Below are 16,759 nucleotides of genomic sequence, written 5' to 3'. Positions count from 1 at the left end.
TCCCCACCCCCGCGCATCTGCGCGCTCCTCCTGCGGCGATTCTGGTCCTGCCCGCCGGGAGGGTGGCCCCGGGCCGGGACGCCGCAGCGCGCGGCTGCAGGAGCCCTGGCGCCCGGCACGCGCCCTGACACCAGGGGGCGGGGGATCCCAGCCGCGCGCGTGACTCCGCCCCGCCCCGCCCCGCCCCGGCTCGCGCTCTGCGCCTATAGTCCGCCCGGCGCCGCAGACGCTCCGCGTCTTCGGAGTCCTCCGCGGGCGCCGAGCCCGCCGCTCGGAGCCCATGGAACCGGCGCGGGGCGCGCTCCGTGCGAACGGCGGGGCCGAGGCGCTGCTGGGCGAGCTGGAGGTGCGGGTCCAGGACGTGGTGAGGGTGAGCTCGTGGTGGGAGCGCCACGGCGTGGACTGCGCCATCCTCGCGCTCAGCCTCCTCGCCTTGCCACCCGGTGAGGGACACGGGGCCAGGGCGATCAGGGGTCCGGCTGGGATGGGGGCGGTGGGAGGCGGGGGAGGGAGACGGAGAGGGCTGGGGGGCCCGGGACCCCAGGACAGAGGGTCAACCCCGAAAGTCTAGTCGGGGTGTCCTGCCTGTATCCCCAGAGGAGCCCTGATGGTACGAAGGGCAGTGGAGGAGAAAGTTGAGCCGAGTCAGGGAGAGGCAGGGAAGGATGAGGTGGCCTGGGAAAGGAGAGGATGCTCCAGGGGGACACCAGGGATGGGGTGAGGGGAGTGAGAGGGAGGATGGGAGCGTTCCCTGGACTTCTCCTGGCCTGGACCCCCCACCATGCCCTGCACACCATCACTCCTCTGGCTGGGGCGCAGAAGCAAGACTCCCAGCGTCTCCTTGGTGAGTCAGTGGGGCTGTTTTGTCCCAAATCCGGTAGAGAGAGCCAACCCATGCCCCTCAGGCCATCATGGGACTTGCCCCACCGCTGTCTGTGGCAGTCCTCAGGACTGGGCCCGCTTTGGCATGGGCTCCCAGGGATGCGGGCTGGGTTGTTTGGGCCCAGATCTCCAAGAACCAGAGAAAGGCCCTGTCCTTACCGCTCCCCCTACACCCACTCTCCCTTCTCCATGCAGGGTTCCTGTGCCTGCGCTCTGAGAATCTCCTGGTCTTTGCCCTGGGCATCACCATCCTGGGTGTGTGCCACTACACGCTCACTGTCAAGGGCAGCCACCTTGCCACTCATGGTGCCCTCACCGAGTCCAAACGCTGGAGCAAGATCTTGGTGCTTTTCTTTGTGGAGGTGAGCCTGGGACTGGGTGGGAGCAGCTGCTGGTACTGTGTGTGAGAATCCAGGTGTGTGCAGTTGTGTGTGCCCTCGAGGGCCGGCAGCTACAGCTGTGGTCTGTGGGCCCAAGTGTGCAGCCTTCACTACGGTGGGTGTTCGTGCACGTCCCCAAGCCCTTGAGAGGGTAGAGGGCTGCATGAGGAATGATGAGTATTTGTGGCAGCCGATGTGGTCTGAGCACCCGTTTCTCCTGGGGGCACCGGCTCGCCTCTGCAGCCCTGGGCCAAGGGTGGTAGAGCTTCCTCCTCCCACCAGGATGCCTGTGGTTGGCAGGTCCTGGCTACACCTTCGGGGCCTCCTGGTTTTGCAATCAGGGTTTAGGATGTGAACCACGGACCAAAGGGCAGGGAAGCAGGGGACTGGTGTCACAGCACCCCAGCTCTGCCATCTCCCGACACCTGACAATGGCCAAGCCATCCAGAAGCCCCCTGCTTCCCCAGGGCTGTACCAGGAAGGTGCCTCCTCTCTCCTGACCCTTGGCCCCCCTGCTTCCACCCTCTCCCTCTGCTGCCTCAACCTATGGGCACAGTCAGGAAGGCAAAGGTTTCTGGCCAGGTTGCCCTTCTCTCTGCACTCGTCTCAGGCCTCCCAGTTCTTCTGAGAGCCCCTTCCCTCCTTTCCAGGCGGCCTCTCCTGTGGCCACCCAGGTCCCTTATGAACTAATATGAAAGCTGGTACCAGAAACAGCCCTTTTTTGCCAGGAACTGGTTACCATGACCAGTTAACTCAATTATTAACTTTTTAAAAGAGCTTTTATTTATTTATTGGCCACGCCTCGTGGCATGCGGGATCTTAGTTCCCCGACTAGGGATCAAACCCGTGGCCCCTGCAGTGGAAGTGCGGAGTCTTAACCACTGGACTACCAGGGAAGTCCCTCAGTTATTAACTTTTAATAAAGTTATATAACTTTATAACTTTATAAAACTCTACGTAACTGTACATACACACACACATGACGTTTTATAAAATTATACTGCATCGGTTGGGTGAGAGGAAGCATTTCCTACCCAGAACTCTCCATTGCCCTCATTTTCCCCAAACCCATCTCTCCCACCTGCACACATTTCTTTTTCTTTTCTTTTCTTTTTTTAGTATTTATTTATTTACTTGGCTGCACGGGTCTTAGTTGCCACTTGCAGGATCTTTTTTATTTCAGTTGGGGCGTGGGAACTCCTATCAGTTGTGGCGTGTGGGATCTAGTTCCCTGACCAGGGATTGAACCCAGGCCCCCTGCATTGGGAGTGTGGAGTCTTAGCCACTGAACCACCAGAGAAGTCCCTTGCACACATTTCTAAAGTGCCAAGGACAAGGGGGAACCAGTGGGTCCTCAGGGTCCATTTCAAGACACTCTCCTTCCCGGGGACCCCTGGGCACTGGTCCCAGCCAGACTCTAAGGTGCAGGCCCAACCGTGGAGCCAGGGTCAGATGCCCCCTAAGTTTGTCATTACAGGCAGGGGAGGAACTGGGCATGTTAGGCAGTCACATGGGACACGAGAGGGAGGGTTAGCTCTGTGTGGATTTGACAAAGCTGTACTGAGTTCCAGGGGCCTGGGGGTAGCTGAGAAGGAGGAGTCTTCCCAGGCTCCCCAGCTGGAGGGCTCCAGGCGAACCAGAGCACGTGGCCCACCCTGAAGGACCTAGGCAGCCTGGTGGCTGCACCTCCTCTTGTCCCCGGGGACCCAGGACGGTGGCCTCATCTTTGCCTCTTTGTCCCTTTAGCTCCTGGCACAGGGCTGAACTCAATATTTGTTGATGATGACCCTGCAGGTGATGGGGGGACAAGGTCCAGGGAAGAGCCAGCTGCTGGAAGGTCACAGCCTAGAGGTGGGTGAGCCCCCCCATAGTGGGGGGGGTTTGGCTGTCACCCCCATGTTGTGACAGAGGCTGCTGTGCTGCAATCAGCTGCGGGCAGGTCACAAGTTTCTCAGCTGGCCAACCTGAGTGGGAGGCCTCCACTTTTCCACACCCCCATCAAGGCATGGCTCTGGCCACCCTCTGGGGAAGATCCAGCTCTCAGTGAGGAGGAGGGGTGGCTTCACCTCCTCAGCCCATGGCATGGTGGGGCGAGTGGAGTCCTGGGTCTTGTCCGCCAGGCAGGGGACAGCGTCAGGGGCACTTTGGACACAATGGCTGCCTTTGGACCAGCATCTAAGTGTTAGTTTCCTCACCTAATAAATGAGAATAATGTTACCTCCCTCGTGAAGCCAGCATGAGGATTAAACGAGACATCCTAGATCTTCATTTAGGGTTTGGGCCTGACTCTTCAATGTTTGCTTCGAAGTAACAAGTTTCTTTCTTTTTTTTTCCTCTGGAGGGAACACAGTCAACTGCAAGGAAAGGGTTAGTAATTTAAAAGAAAAAATTACTTACTTATTTAGTTATTTTGGCTGCGCGGGGTCTTAGTTGTGGCACTCAGGATCTTAGCTGAAGCATGCGGACTCTTAGTTGCAGCGTGCAGGATCTAGTTCCCCGACCAGGGATTGAACCCGGGCCCCCTGCATTGGGAGCGCAGAGTCTTATCCACCAGACCACCAGGCTAGTCCCAGGGTTAGTGATTTTTGTTGTTATTTGTTTTGTTTTGTCTGTTAGCAGTTTATTTTTAACTGAAAAGTTGACCAACTTATGCAAAGCTCAGTGGAGCTGTGTGTGTGTGTGTGTGTGTATGTGTTGAGGGGGTTGTTTGTTCAGGCCCTGGACCACCACCTGTCCTTTGCATCACGCAAAGGACTAGCTCTCGATATGCAGGATCTCAGCGGGTGACCTGGGACCCTCTTGGATCCCTGACTCTCCCCGTCCGCCACGTCCTGTTTGTCTCTCTGTAATCCTCCTCTTGTTGGCTGCCTGAGCTCTTCCCGAACCGAGACCCTCGGGAGGCAACATCACTATAGAAGAATCTAGTCCACTAGTTGCAGCCTCAGGTGTCAGCTGAATGTCACTGGCTTTCCTGGGGCACCCAGCCTTTGCCTGGTTTGTCTGAAGGTCTGCTGTCAAGAGCTGGGGGTGAGACAGGTCACTCTGACCCATCAGATCTGAGGGGAGGAGCTGGCAGGATGGAGGCGGTGGCTGACATCCAGGTTGCTGTTGTTTCTCTGCAAAAGTATCCAAAGTCATACACCAGGAGGTTCACCCACACCAGGATGAACTTCCCTCTGAAGACCCATTTCCAGTCTACACCAGAATGTTCCATTTCCTCTACTAGTGTACTTCTGACCCTCTACCTTGCCCACTGATCACCCTGGCCTGGGCTATGTCATAGGGACTACTAGTTATATTCTTGGGGACTGTCAGTCATATCCTTGGGGACTGCCAGTCAAAGGCCACAGGAATGTGGGGGGCAGGCTGGGGCAGGCAGGCCCCCATGGTTTAAGTACTGAAGCTTGGGAAAGATTTTTTTAAAATTTATTTTATTGAAGTATAGTTGATTTACAATGTTGTGTTAATTTCTACTATACAGCAAAGTGATTCAGTTTTCCATATATATATATGTATATATATGTATACATACACACATTCTTTTTCATATTCTTTTCCATTATGGTTTATCACAGGATACTGAATATAGTTCCCAGTGCTATACAGGAGGACCTTGTTGTTTATCCATGCTATGTATAATAGTTTGCAGGTGTTAATCGCTAACTCCCAGTCTATCCTTCCCTCATTTCCCCCTCCCCCTTGGCAACCACAAGTCTGTTCTCTATGTCTGTGAGTCTGTTTCTGTTTCGTAGATAAGTTCATTTGTGTCACAGTTTAGGTTCCACATATAAGTGATATCGTATAGTATTTGTCTTTCTCATTCTGACTTCCTTCACTTAGTATGATAATCTCTAGGTCCATCCACGTGGCTGCAAATGGCATTATTTCATTCTTTTTTATGGCTGAGTAGTATTTCATAGTATGTATATACCACATCTTCTTTATCCATTCATGTGTCACTGGGCATTTAGGTTGTTACCCTGTTTTGACTATTGTAAATAGTGCTGCAATGAACATTGGAGTGCATGTATCTTTTCAAATTATAGTTTTCTCCAGACACATGCCCAGGAATGGGATTGCAGGATCATATGACAACTCTATTTTTAGTTGGGAAAGATTAACTCCTGCAGTCAAGAGGGCTTTAGGGACTCCCTTGCAAGTCACTCACTATCAAGATGTTCCCCTGAGTAGGAGGGAACAGGCTGTACCAGTTACTAAGCTCCACTGTGTCTCAACTTCAAACCCTCCTTCTGAAGTTGGCTTTGTGCTACGGGGGTGGAGTCACAGATGGTCCACAGAGAGCACAGGCCAGCTCTGCCGTGGGGGAGGGGTGTCACCCAGGGAAATGCCGTCACCTTCGTTCCAGTCCCGTGTGGTGGTGGTGGTGGAAACAGAGCCGAGAACCCCCAGCCGGGTCATGATGCTCGAACGTTCTCTTGCCACGAGTTCAGGGTGGCCGTTATCCTCTGATCTTCTGTTCGGCCCCTCCTGCCCCCCGAGGGGTGGTAATCTGAGTTTGCGCCACTGTGATTTTTAAGTTTTTTAATTAAAAGAATTATTTAGCAGGCAAACGCAGATCTGCAGTACAAAATATACTTAAAAAAATAAAACCTTTTTATTTTTGAAAAAATTAGATTCATAGGACATTGCAAAAATAGATCAGAGAGGACAGAGGTCCAGTGGATCCTTCACCCAGTTTCCCCCAATAGTTACATTTATGTAAATGTCATTCAACAGCAAACCCAGGACGTTGACATTGGTGTGTGTGTGTGTGTGTGTGTGTGTGTGTGTTTGTGCCATTTTATCACGTGCAGATTTGCAAAATGTACTTTTAAGGGTTCTCGTGGTGATTCCAACTCCTGAGGGTCTCTAAAAGCCTGCCTCTGGGTGGGCTTGCCCACTGGCCCCCAGAGGCCGAGGACCCAGGAGCAGATCAGGTGGTTGTCTGTGGGTGGCAGCACTTAGTCTGAGGAGTGTCCCTAGGGGGAGGGGCTTGGAGGGAAAAGGGTGGGGCTGCTCCCAGGGGCCCAGTGGCTGCCCAGTTGTGAAGGGAGATTGGAGGGAGACTGGGTTTGCTGCGGAGCTTGGGGGGCTGAGACAGTGTTGGTCCCAAATGTCAATAGTGCTGAGAACCCCTGGTGAGAGTGTCCAGAGGAGACACTGCCAGGACAGGGATCCTGATCCCAGGCCCAGAAGCGGGAAGGTGGCTGCAGGCTGAGCAGAGGTACAGATAAAGGCATGGATCTGGGAAGAGCATAGTGCATGAGGGACCCACAGAAACCTGGAGTCACTAGAATCTCATGGGGACTCTGGAGAAAAGGGGAAAAGGAGGCCCATGGGCCAAGCAGAGGAGCTGGGAGTTTCTAGGGACAAGGCCTGAAAAGGGAAAGAATTTCATGAGAGCCGCTTGATAGGATCAGCCCCGACCACATCCTGCTCCCAGCAGGATGAGGCACTCCAGGCTCCTCTGGCTTCCGCCCTCACCGCGGCCCCTCTGTTATCCAAAGGCGCTAACACATCAGTGTTAGTGGGAGAGCCCGCGTGGTACCTGAGGACTCGCGCTCAGTGACTTGTGTTCTCACTGAGTAGGGCTGCCAGATGTAGCAAATAAAAATCCAGGATGCGGGACTTCCCTGGTGGCGCTGTGGTTAAGAATCTGCCTGCCAATGCAGGGGACCATGGGTTAGAGCCCTGGTCCTGGAAGATCCCACATGCCATGGAGCAACTAAGCCCATGTGCCACAACTACTGAGCCCGCGAGCCACAACTACTGAAGCCTGCGCGCCTAGAGCCCATGCTGTGCAACAAAGAGAAGCCACTACAATGAGAAGCCCGTGCACCTCAACAAAGAGTAGCCCCCATTCGCCACAACTACAGAAAGCCCGTGCACAGCAATGAAGACCCAACATAGCCAAAAAAAAAAAAAAAAAAAAAAAAATCCAGGATGCCCAGTGAACTCTGGTCTTCAGATAAACAAGAAATGCAGGCAGTGTTTGGGATATATGTCTATAAAAAACGGTTGTTTATCTGAGATTCTAATTTATGTGGGTGCACTATACTTTATCTGACAAACCAATTGCTGAGGCCTGTGGAGCCTCAGAAGCACCCCACCACCCCGCAAACGCTGAAGCCAGTGTGAAGGGGTTGCTCAGCCCTGGGATCAGTGAGAGAGGGTCTGGAGGGAGGAATGGAAGCTGGGCAGACTCCAGCCTGGAGTCCCTCCTGCCTGAGGGATGCTGCCGCTGTGACAGCCCCCAGCCCCTCTCTCTCAGCTGGTCCATGCCTGTGGCCCTCTTATCCTGCCCCATCTCTGGAGTGACCCCACCATGCGCCAGGCCTCGAGCTGGAAATTTGGCCCTTTTGTCTTGATGCCTCCTCCTCCGCCCACTCCTCACCCTTCCCCCAGATCCCACCCTCCATCCCTGCTCTCCCACTCCTCACCTCTCCCAGTGGCCACACCTACAGCCTCCGGCCCATCACCTGCCTCGTCCTGCCCCTCCCCTTCCAATCCGGTAAAGTGACCTATTTGAAACCCAACTTCGTGTCATACTCTTAAAATGATGGTTTTTAATCCTGCAAAGTATTGTTTGTGTAAAAAATAAAAGAGGAGAATATTAGATAACTACCTTTGGCTGCTGGCAGAGGTCTGAGGATGCTTAAGTGAAAAAACAACTAAATGAGTGAATGAGAGGTCTGGGGCCTCTGATTTTAGCTGAGAGGGGATGTCCAGAGGAATTATACTGACGTCCGCCCCGCACACACTCTGGCCACTTGCAGAGCCTGAGTGCGGCTAAGAGGCCTAGGCTCTTAAGTCTTCCTGAGGGTACAGAGGGTAGCGATATCAAGAAGCTTCTGGAACTTTCTCTGGGTCTGGATGGGAAATCCTCTTGGGTAAGACCTGTAAATAATCCTGTACGGCAGGATCGTCTGTAGCACGTGGCTACATCCTCCCGCCCCTTGATGGGTGCAAGTGAGACACACCGCAGTCCACGTCCAATCTCTCCTTCTCCCAAACCCCCCGCGTTCCTTCTTCTTCTGGAAAGAACATCTAGCTGGGAGGGAGAATTCCAGTCTTATAGAAACAGCCTCAAATCTCTTCTTAGTTATATAAAAAGGCAAAGCACACAGACTCTGGAAGCCTGTTCTAAGTCCCAAATCATGTGTTATGTCGGACCACACAGGTGGTTCATCCCCGCCCCCGCCCCCCATTCCCGGGTCTGGGCACGTGGCTGAGCACCTGGCCCTACCAGGCCCCTGAGGGTCAAGTTCTTACCAGGCTTGGTAGGGTTCAGGCCCCAGGTCGTTTCTGGCCTTGCTACTCAAACTGCGGTCAGTGAGGAGACGTGGAGCTTGGGCCAGAAGGAAGAGCAGATTGCTGCATTCAGCTGACGTTTCTTGAAGAAAGAAGCAATGCAGACAGGATCAGCCCTCAGAGCAGAAGTACGAGGAAGGAGCAGTTAAAAACAGTCGCTTCTTCTGGTTACAGAACCGTGAGATTCAAAACACACTTGCAGGCCTTGGACAGAGGCAGGCTGGCCTCTGAGGAGGTCCTGGCAGACCCCGGCGGAGGCCCCTCTGTTGAACCAACTGCCTGGCCCTCTTGAGCAGCAGGTCCTTCCAGACCAGCAGGCCTGGAAGAGACATCACTTTAATTGACAGGTTACCTGCCCACCTTCTGCAGCCTCCCCCAGGTTCTGTCCCTTTGCAAGGTTACGAAACCAGAGAGCAGACCCACCCCTCTGTGGGTTACATCATCTGAGAGCGAAGCACCTCTCCTGTTTCTGTGAACTCCACAGGCACACTGTCGCTGAATCAACATTTACCTTCACATCCTCTGCCTTGAGAGGGGCCCGTACAGTGTTGGTTTGACTATCTTCCCCTGTCTGTTGTGAAACTGCCGTTGTGACATCATATCCTACTTTTCGGCTTCATTTCGTTCCAAGGGAGAGAGTCTCTGCAGAGAGTGGGAAGACAGTGTCGTTCGTTATCTGTCTTCTCGCGGTCTTGTCTCTGCTGCCTGGACTCCAAGCCTGGGTTCATACTCTGTTGCAGCGACTCATCCCAGGGGTTTTATGCCTTATCTTGGATGGAACCAGGGTTGAAATCCCACTTCTGCCACCTACTTAGCTGAGTGAGCTGGGGTGGGCACGTGGCCTCTATCTCAGTTTCTGCTTGTGTCAGCTGTGAATAATAACAGCACTGATAATAATAATAATAATAATAATAACCCTCCCCCACCCCACCAGGCTTAAGATTAATGAGTTACATGTATAATGTGCAGAATGCTGAACACTCAACTGAGTGTGTTCTGCTGTCTGTATGGGGCTCACAGTGACTGGCATTGGGAAACCCTTCACGTCCTCCTGGAAACAGGCAGGCAGCACCTTCAGTAAAATTAGCAACATCTTCTGGCTTGGATAAAATATTGGAAGAGGCTGATGGCTGCATGTTCATTTGCATATATTTGCATAAGAAACACCTTAGCACCTCTTTTACATTCAGAATGACTGCTCTTGGAGTCAGAGCTGCTGCTGCTCACTGCCAGCTTCAGAGAATCCCACAGGGGGTCACGCCAGAGAAGAGTCACCCCTAGGAAGAAGTGAACTCTTGGTCCCCACCAGGGCACCCTCATGGACAGTTCAGAAGATGGCCTTTCTTCGCCCCCAGACCACTCCTGCACCCCTCCCCCCACTGCTGTGGGCCCAGAATGCAAAGCAGTGCTATGAAGGTACAGATGTTTCAAAGATAAACACTCACAAAATAATTGGCAACACATGCCAGGAGCTTTACCTGCAGTGTGTCCAATCCTCAGGCTTGCAGGCTGCAATCACGGGGGGCTGTGCCCGCCCACTGCTTTGCACGCCAAGTGGACGCGGTTGCTTTGACTGGCTGCCGCTCTGTGGTCGTGGATCCCTGAGAGTTGATGGTCAAGGCTGACGAGCTGTGGGTGGAAGGCAGGAAGGCCCTGGAAATGCGTGGTCTGGGGAGGGAGGGTGTTTTCAAGGCTCCGAAGATCCTGCTTTGCTCTCCTGTGCCTGATACAGACCCCAGCGCCCTTTCTGGCTCCCTCCTCTAGGTATGCACGTCCTTCACTGCAGAGCACGCCAGGTACGGACACGTCAAGATGCACCATGGCTACACCAACGTGCTGGGCCTGGGGGACTCAAGCACGTGGAAGCTGCCTTGCCTCAACCGCTACGTCTACATGTTCCTCGCTCCTTTCTTGATCCCCATCCTAACCCCGCTGGTGGCTGTCGGTGAGTATGCCAGGGCTGGGCCCTGCAAAGATCTGGTTCCCCCTTTCCTTCCTTCCTTTCCTGGCTTCATGGAAGAAGTGAGAAGCCCTGAGTTAAGACCAGACAGAAACTTTCTGAGACAGCCAGGCAGGGTGGAAAGAACCTTGGTCCTGGGGCCAAGTCTGGCTCTGCCACTTACCGGCTGGTGACCACAGGCAGGTAACTTAACCTCTCTGGACCTCAGGTTCTTACCTGCTCCTCAAAGAGGGTGTGAAACAATTCCACTTATTATATGAGGTATCTAAAGTAGTCAGACTCATTGAAGCAAAGAACAGAATGGTGGTACCAGGGGCTGAGGGGAGGGGAAAATGCAAAGTCCCTGTTCAATGAGCATAAAGTTTCAGTTATGCAAAATGAATAAATTCTAGAGATTTGCTATATAACACTGTGCCCATAGACAACAGTACTGTATCGCACACTTTAAAACCTATGTGGATAAATCTCATGTTAAGTTTTCTTAACCACAGTAAAATAAAATAAAAATTTAAAAAGCTCTGTGGCTATCTGAGAAGACTAGAACGTTGCATGGGAAGGCATCAAATGCCTAAATAAATAAATGAATAACCTTTACTCTTTATATTTGGTATACAAGCCTCATTTACCATCATCTTGTTGTCTATTTAATAATCCCTGATCATGTTATAAACATTCACTTGTGTTACTGTTTATTAAATGTTTTTTTCTAAAAAAAAAAGGATGGTGTGAAGGCATAATGAGATCATAGATGTAAAAATGCTTTCTAAATGCCTCACACTCTATTGCATGTTATGATTTTTAGTATCATAGGAGCAATAGCATACGGTGGAAAGAGCATGGGCTAGGGGACAACCAGACCTGGGCTCAAGTCCCGGGCCGCCACTTACTATCAGACTGACCTTGGTCAGGTTGCTTAATGCTCTGTTTTCTCATCCATTAAATGGGTGAGAACCAAAAAAACCCCCCAAAAACAAAAGGGAATTCCCTGGAGGCCCAGTGCTTAGGACTCGGTGCTTTCACTGCTGGGGCCTGAGTTTGATCCCTGGTCAGGGAACTAAGATCCTGCAAGCCGCGCGGCCAAAAAAATAAGAAAAGAAAAGAAAATGGGTGAACCTACTTTTCAGGGCTGTGTATGGATGAACTGAACACCTAGGTCACCCTAGTTTGCACTATTGAGCCACCAGGGAGCCAACTCATGTTGGATCGGAACCTTGCCAACCCCTCCCTCTATTTCTTGCCTCTTCTGGCAGAACGGCTGAGAGAGGTGGAGCTCAGGACAGCCCTGCGGACGCTTAGCCTGATTTCCCTGGGCCTTTATTCTCACTACTGGCTGCTGCTGAATGTGTCTGGCTTCCAGAGCCCCAGCTCAGCCCTGGTCTGCATGCTCATCACCAGATCCCTGCTGGCCCACCCTTACCTTCATGTCAACATCTTCCAGGTGAGGCCTCCCCCACCCTGAGTGCTGGGGGGCTACAGGGATCACTCTCCAGGGTGCCTGGCGCAGGCTGGACTCTAGGTTCCGGGGGAGAGAGAGGCCACCTGAGGAAGCATCCCTCCACCTCCCCTGCCCACCCTCTCTCTTCCTTTCTCTCTGTGGGTCATCACAGAGAGTTTTGGTCCCAGGTAAGGAGCTCTCTTCAACACTGGCTGCCATTCACACACAGATCAGAGATTTATTAAGAAGCTTCTATGTGTAGGTTACTAGATTAAGCTCTGTGGGGACACAAGTGAATAGGACCCCAGCTCCTACCTCCAGGGCTCTTACTGTGATAAGCCCAAGGGCCATCGCAGAGGTCCCAGCACACACGTGTCGAGGCAGGCGGATGCAGGAGCTGGAGACGAAGGTCTTCATGGGAGGCCAGCAGCTCAGCACTCAGTTCTGGGCCATTTCCAGGGATGGTCACCTCCCTGCTCCCGGCACAAGTGAAGACCCCGGGTTAGAGCATCCTGCATATGACCATCCCAGCACTTACCACACTGCCATTAATGACTGAATCCCATGACATAATCCCATAGTTGTGTCCCATCTGCTTGTCCTGCTAGAGCAGAAGCTCCCGTTCACTTCCACATCCTCTAGACCGAGGACAGTGCCTGGCAGAGCAGGCGTTTATACATCTTTTTTTTTTTTTTAAATACATTTATTTATTTATTTATTTTTGGCTGCATTGGGTCCTCGTTGCTGCGTGTGGGCTTTCTCTAGTTGTGGTGAGCGGGGGCTACTCTTTGTTGTGGTGCATGGGCTTCTCATTGCGGTGGCTTCTCTTGTTGCAGAGCACGAGCTCTAGGCACGCGGGCTCAGTAGTTGTGGCGCACGGGCTTAGTTGCTCCGCGGCATGTGGGATCATCCCGGACCAGGGCTCAAACCCGTGCTCCCTGCATTGGCAGGTGGATTCTTAACCACTGCACCACCAGGGAAGCCCTGTACATCCTTGGTGAATGAAAAAATACACAAGGATGTGCACACTTGATCTTGAACCATGAGCAGGATTTTGACTGGTCAAAAGAAGCAGAGAAGGGTCTCTTTGGGATGCAGGCACAGGGACATGAGGGACAGTGGTGGGCAGTCGTGGGCTTAGAGGACCACGAGATCAGAGAGGCACCCAGGCCAAGCCCTTCATTGCACAGATAGGGAGAGGGACCCAGAGACGGGCGAGACTCAGCGAGGGGCACAGACAGGGTCGCATTGGAGCTGGGTGGAAGACCTCAGCTTCCTCCCGCCTCTACTGGTCCTGCTGGAGTGGGAGGTGAGGAAGGCAGAAGAACCCAAGGGTCCCCGGGTGCTAGCTGAGGATGCCTGAGGCGGGGTGGGGAGGCACAGGGCTGCCCGGCCCAGCCCCAGGGCGTGACCCTTGTGTCTGTCACAGCACATCGGGCTGCCCATGTTCTCCCGGGACAAGAAGCCCCAACGGATCCACATGATGAGCCTGGGGGTGCTTAACCTGCCCCGGCTGCCCGTGCTGGACTGGGCATTCGGCCACTCCCTCATCAGCTGCCACGTGGAGCACCACCTCTTCCCCAGGCTCTCCGACAACATGTGCCTGAAGGTAGATGAGGGTCAGGCTTGGGGGGGCTTGGATGAAGAAACTATCTCAGGGTGGAGGGGGAGTCACCTTCGGGGTTCTCTAACCAACTGGTTAGAGGTTCCCAGGAAGGTCAGTCCAGGGTACAGGCAGCAGTGTGGGTTTGTGATCAGAGACACCTGGTTTTCTTACTAGCCGTGTGGCTCTGGGCAAGTTAACTGAATGTCTCTGAGCCTCGGCTTCCTCATCTGTAAAATGGGACTAAGTAGTGCTTACGTTGACAGGCTTTGAGGATGAAATGAAGAAATGGATCTGAAATGTTGGGCCCACCGTAGGTGCTTGGTGAAAAGGAGCTGTGGTTTATCCCCCTATGCAAAGGAGGACTGTCACAGATTCGGGAGCTCCAGAGAAGGGTGCTGGGGAGAAGCCCTCCCTTTCCCTTGCCTGCTGGAAATGGGAGGCGGGAATTCTCCAAACCCCTCAGCTCCTCCGGAGCATCACGGGACAAAGCAGACAGGAGTGGGGGGCTGGGCAGAGGAAGGGTCCTAGTGGCAATGGGCCTGCCCACAGCCCCGGCTCAGCGGCCCCTCCTCCCGCCCACCTTCTGGCAGGTGAAGCCCGTGGTGTCCCAGTTCCTCCGTGAGAAGCAGCTGCCGTACAACGAGGACTCCTACCTGGCTCGCTTCCGGCTGTTTCTCCACCACTACGAGGAGCTCATGGTGCAGACCCCTCCCATCACAGAGCTGGTGGGGCTGCAGTGAGGGGCGGGCCGGCGCAGTCGCCCCGCTCTCCCTTCCGGGCCCACCCCCCGGCTCTCCTGCTGGCCATCCCTGGGGCTGGGAGGGTGTGGGCCCTTGCCCAGTGGGTGTGGCTCGGTTGCCTGGAGTGTGGAGGCGCGGGGTGGGCAGTGAGACGGGGAGCTCATGCTGGGGGGCCTGGGGGTCACCTGCCCTGCTTGCTTTTCCGGGTTTTGAGGGATATCTGGAGGAAAGGAATAAAGGTGGCTGGGCATTCCGGTCAATCTGGACCTCAGTCAACTTCATCTCAGGACTGAACAGCTGGGTTCCTCCCCTGCTGGCTCTGAGCCTTGGTAGGGCTATGGGACGGGGGTAAGGAGGGGCCCTATGTAGGGGGCAGGCTAGGAGGGGACACCGAGAGAGAAGGGTCCGCTCCCTGGTGCCAGGGAGCCCCACACTCGGCCACTGCTTCTTCCTGTGCCCTTGAGGTTCTGGCCCCTAAGAAGCCCTCTCCCCAGGGACCACAGGGAGAGGTTACCTGTGGCAGACCTTCCTAAGCTTTCAGCCCGGAAGCCTGTGCAAGACACTGGCTCAGCAGCTCCCAAGACGCACAGCATCTGTGAGATCAAAGTGTGTGTTTTGTGGGGAGGGCACTCCAGGCGAAATAAGGGGAGAAAGGGTATAAATAGCTTTGAGCGTGACCTTGGCTAGCTCTAGAAGTCTGCTTTGTTTCATGATGTTTACAAGGGGTGGAAGAATTCTCAATTGGAAGAGAGAGAAAATTACTGGGAGGGTCGCTGAGGCTGGAGAGGGGTTCCGGGAACAGGGTCTGGAGGGCAGATGGCCTTAGAGAGGAGAGGAAGGAGGGGAAGGAGAGTGTGTGGGGGGTGCGGATACAAGAGCTGGGGGTCCAGGGCTCGGCTCGGCTGTGAAACGATGGTCTGCAGCCTGGGAGCGAGGTGGGAATATAAGAGAACTACTGGTGCCAGCCGGAGGAAGAGGTCCAGGTACTGGGGACACCACTGACATTCAGCCCAAAGCGGGCAGCCTTGATTTGAGAGAGGGCTGGGAGCTGCCCTGGCTGGAGGCTGGATTAGAGGGTGGGAGGAGGGGCCCGGCTGGAGGCTGATGGAGAAACAGAGAGGGAGGCCCAGCCTGTGACAGGAGGCCAGAGCAGTTAGTTTAAAACACGGTTTCTCACCTCAGCACCATGACATATTGGCCAGATAGTGCTTTGTCGCTGGGGGCCTGTCCTGTGCATTCTAGGGTGTTTAGCAGCATCCCCAGCTTCTATCCACTAGGTTCCAGGAACCCAAGTTGTGACCATCAAAAATGTCTACAGACACTGCCAAATGTCCCCTGGGGGGCAAAAATCATCTCTGGTCGAAGACATGCAAGTCTATTCTGAGCACACAATTGCCTTGTTTTTCAGTGAAGTCCTTGGACGAGGTGAAGGGTGTGGTGACCCTGAAGATGGGGAGGCTAAATGCCAGCAAATGGGATGGGCTGAGGGGTCAGAGGGCAGGTGAAGGCATTCTCTAAGCCGGGTCCTGTTAGGGAACCCATCTCTGGTGTGGCTTTAGGTGGCTCTGCTGGGTAGCTGCCACTTGCCCGTCCAGAGCCATTACTTTCTCCTCCACCCTGCGCTCCTGTCCCAAAGCCCACACCTCCTGTCCGGCGCCCTCTCCTACAGCTACAATTCTCACTACTTCTGAAACAGTCCCTCCTTTTGCTCCTTCCGGGCCTGAGGTGGTACTGGCTTTCAGCTATTGCTAGCCCTGGAGGTGCTTCACCACATCCTGCATCCTGCTACACCTCTGCACAGAGTTCCTTCATTAAACTCTCTTCAGTCAGACCCTCTAAGCATGCCGTCTGTTTCCTCCTGGAAGGCTGACTGATAGAGCAGAGGTTTGGATCCAAGCAGTCCTCTTGGTATGAGGCTGGCTCTTTTGAAATGCATTAGTGACTCAGACGTGGCCTTAAGAACTGGGAATGCGATTAATCAAACTGCTTATTCTCCATGTGAAAAATGCAACATCAGAAAAGGCCCCATTGCACAGTCCTGGCTAATGATTAAAACCATCCTAGGGCTTCCCTGGTGGTGCAGTGGTTAAGAACCCGCCTGCCAACGCAGGGGACACGGGTTCGAGCCCTGGTCCGGGAAGATCCCACGTGCCGCGGAGCAACTAAGCCCGTGCGCCACAACTACTGAGCCTGCGCTCTAGAGCCCGCGAGCCACAACTACTGAAGCCCGCGCGCCTAGAGCCCGTGCTCCGCAACAAGAGAAGCCACCGCAATGAGAAGCCTGCGCACCGCAACCAAGAGTAGCCCCAGATCTCAGCAACTAGAGAAAACCTGTGTGCAGCAGCGAAGACCCAATGCAGCCAAAAACTAAATAAATGAATAAATAAATTTATTAAAAAAATAAAACCATCCTAATACAACAGTGACTCATTGTTATTGATCTGG

General features: G+C 53.8%; 1 protein-coding gene and 1 long non-coding RNA gene across 2 annotated transcripts; one reads left to right on the top strand and one right to left on the bottom strand.

Moving 5' to 3' along the window:
* Window positions 1–234: 234 nt before the first annotated feature.
* FADS6 (fatty acid desaturase 6) lies at window positions 235–15,140 on the top strand. Its single transcript, XM_081217952.1, has 6 exons — window positions 235–443; window positions 1,078–1,244; window positions 10,338–10,518; window positions 11,784–11,971; window positions 13,398–13,577; window positions 14,165–15,140. Exons 1-6 carry the CDS (start codon window positions 281–283, stop codon window positions 14,312–14,314), a joined length of 1,029 nt encoding a protein of 342 aa, XP_081074078.1. The 5' UTR covers window positions 235–280; the 3' UTR covers window positions 14,315–15,140.
* Window positions 7,783–10,185, bottom strand: LOC308607440. The gene is made up of 4 exons (XR_014014012.1): window positions 10,052–10,185; window positions 9,085–9,215; window positions 8,535–8,892; window positions 7,783–8,309 (listed from the first exon to the last, which is right to left on the bottom strand). It is a non-coding gene; the product is annotated as an uncharacterized lncRNA (long non-coding RNA).
* Window positions 15,141–16,759: the final 1,619 nt, after the last annotated feature.

The sequence above is a fragment of the Mesoplodon bidens genome (genome assembly GCF_964165515.1).
Source record: "Mesoplodon bidens genome assembly, chromosome: 19".
NCBI classification, from domain to species: domain Eukaryota; kingdom Metazoa; phylum Chordata; class Mammalia; order Artiodactyla; family Ziphiidae; genus Mesoplodon; species Mesoplodon bidens.
Note: the sequence above shows the minus strand (reverse complement) of the source record. Positions and strands in the feature narration are given on the sequence as shown.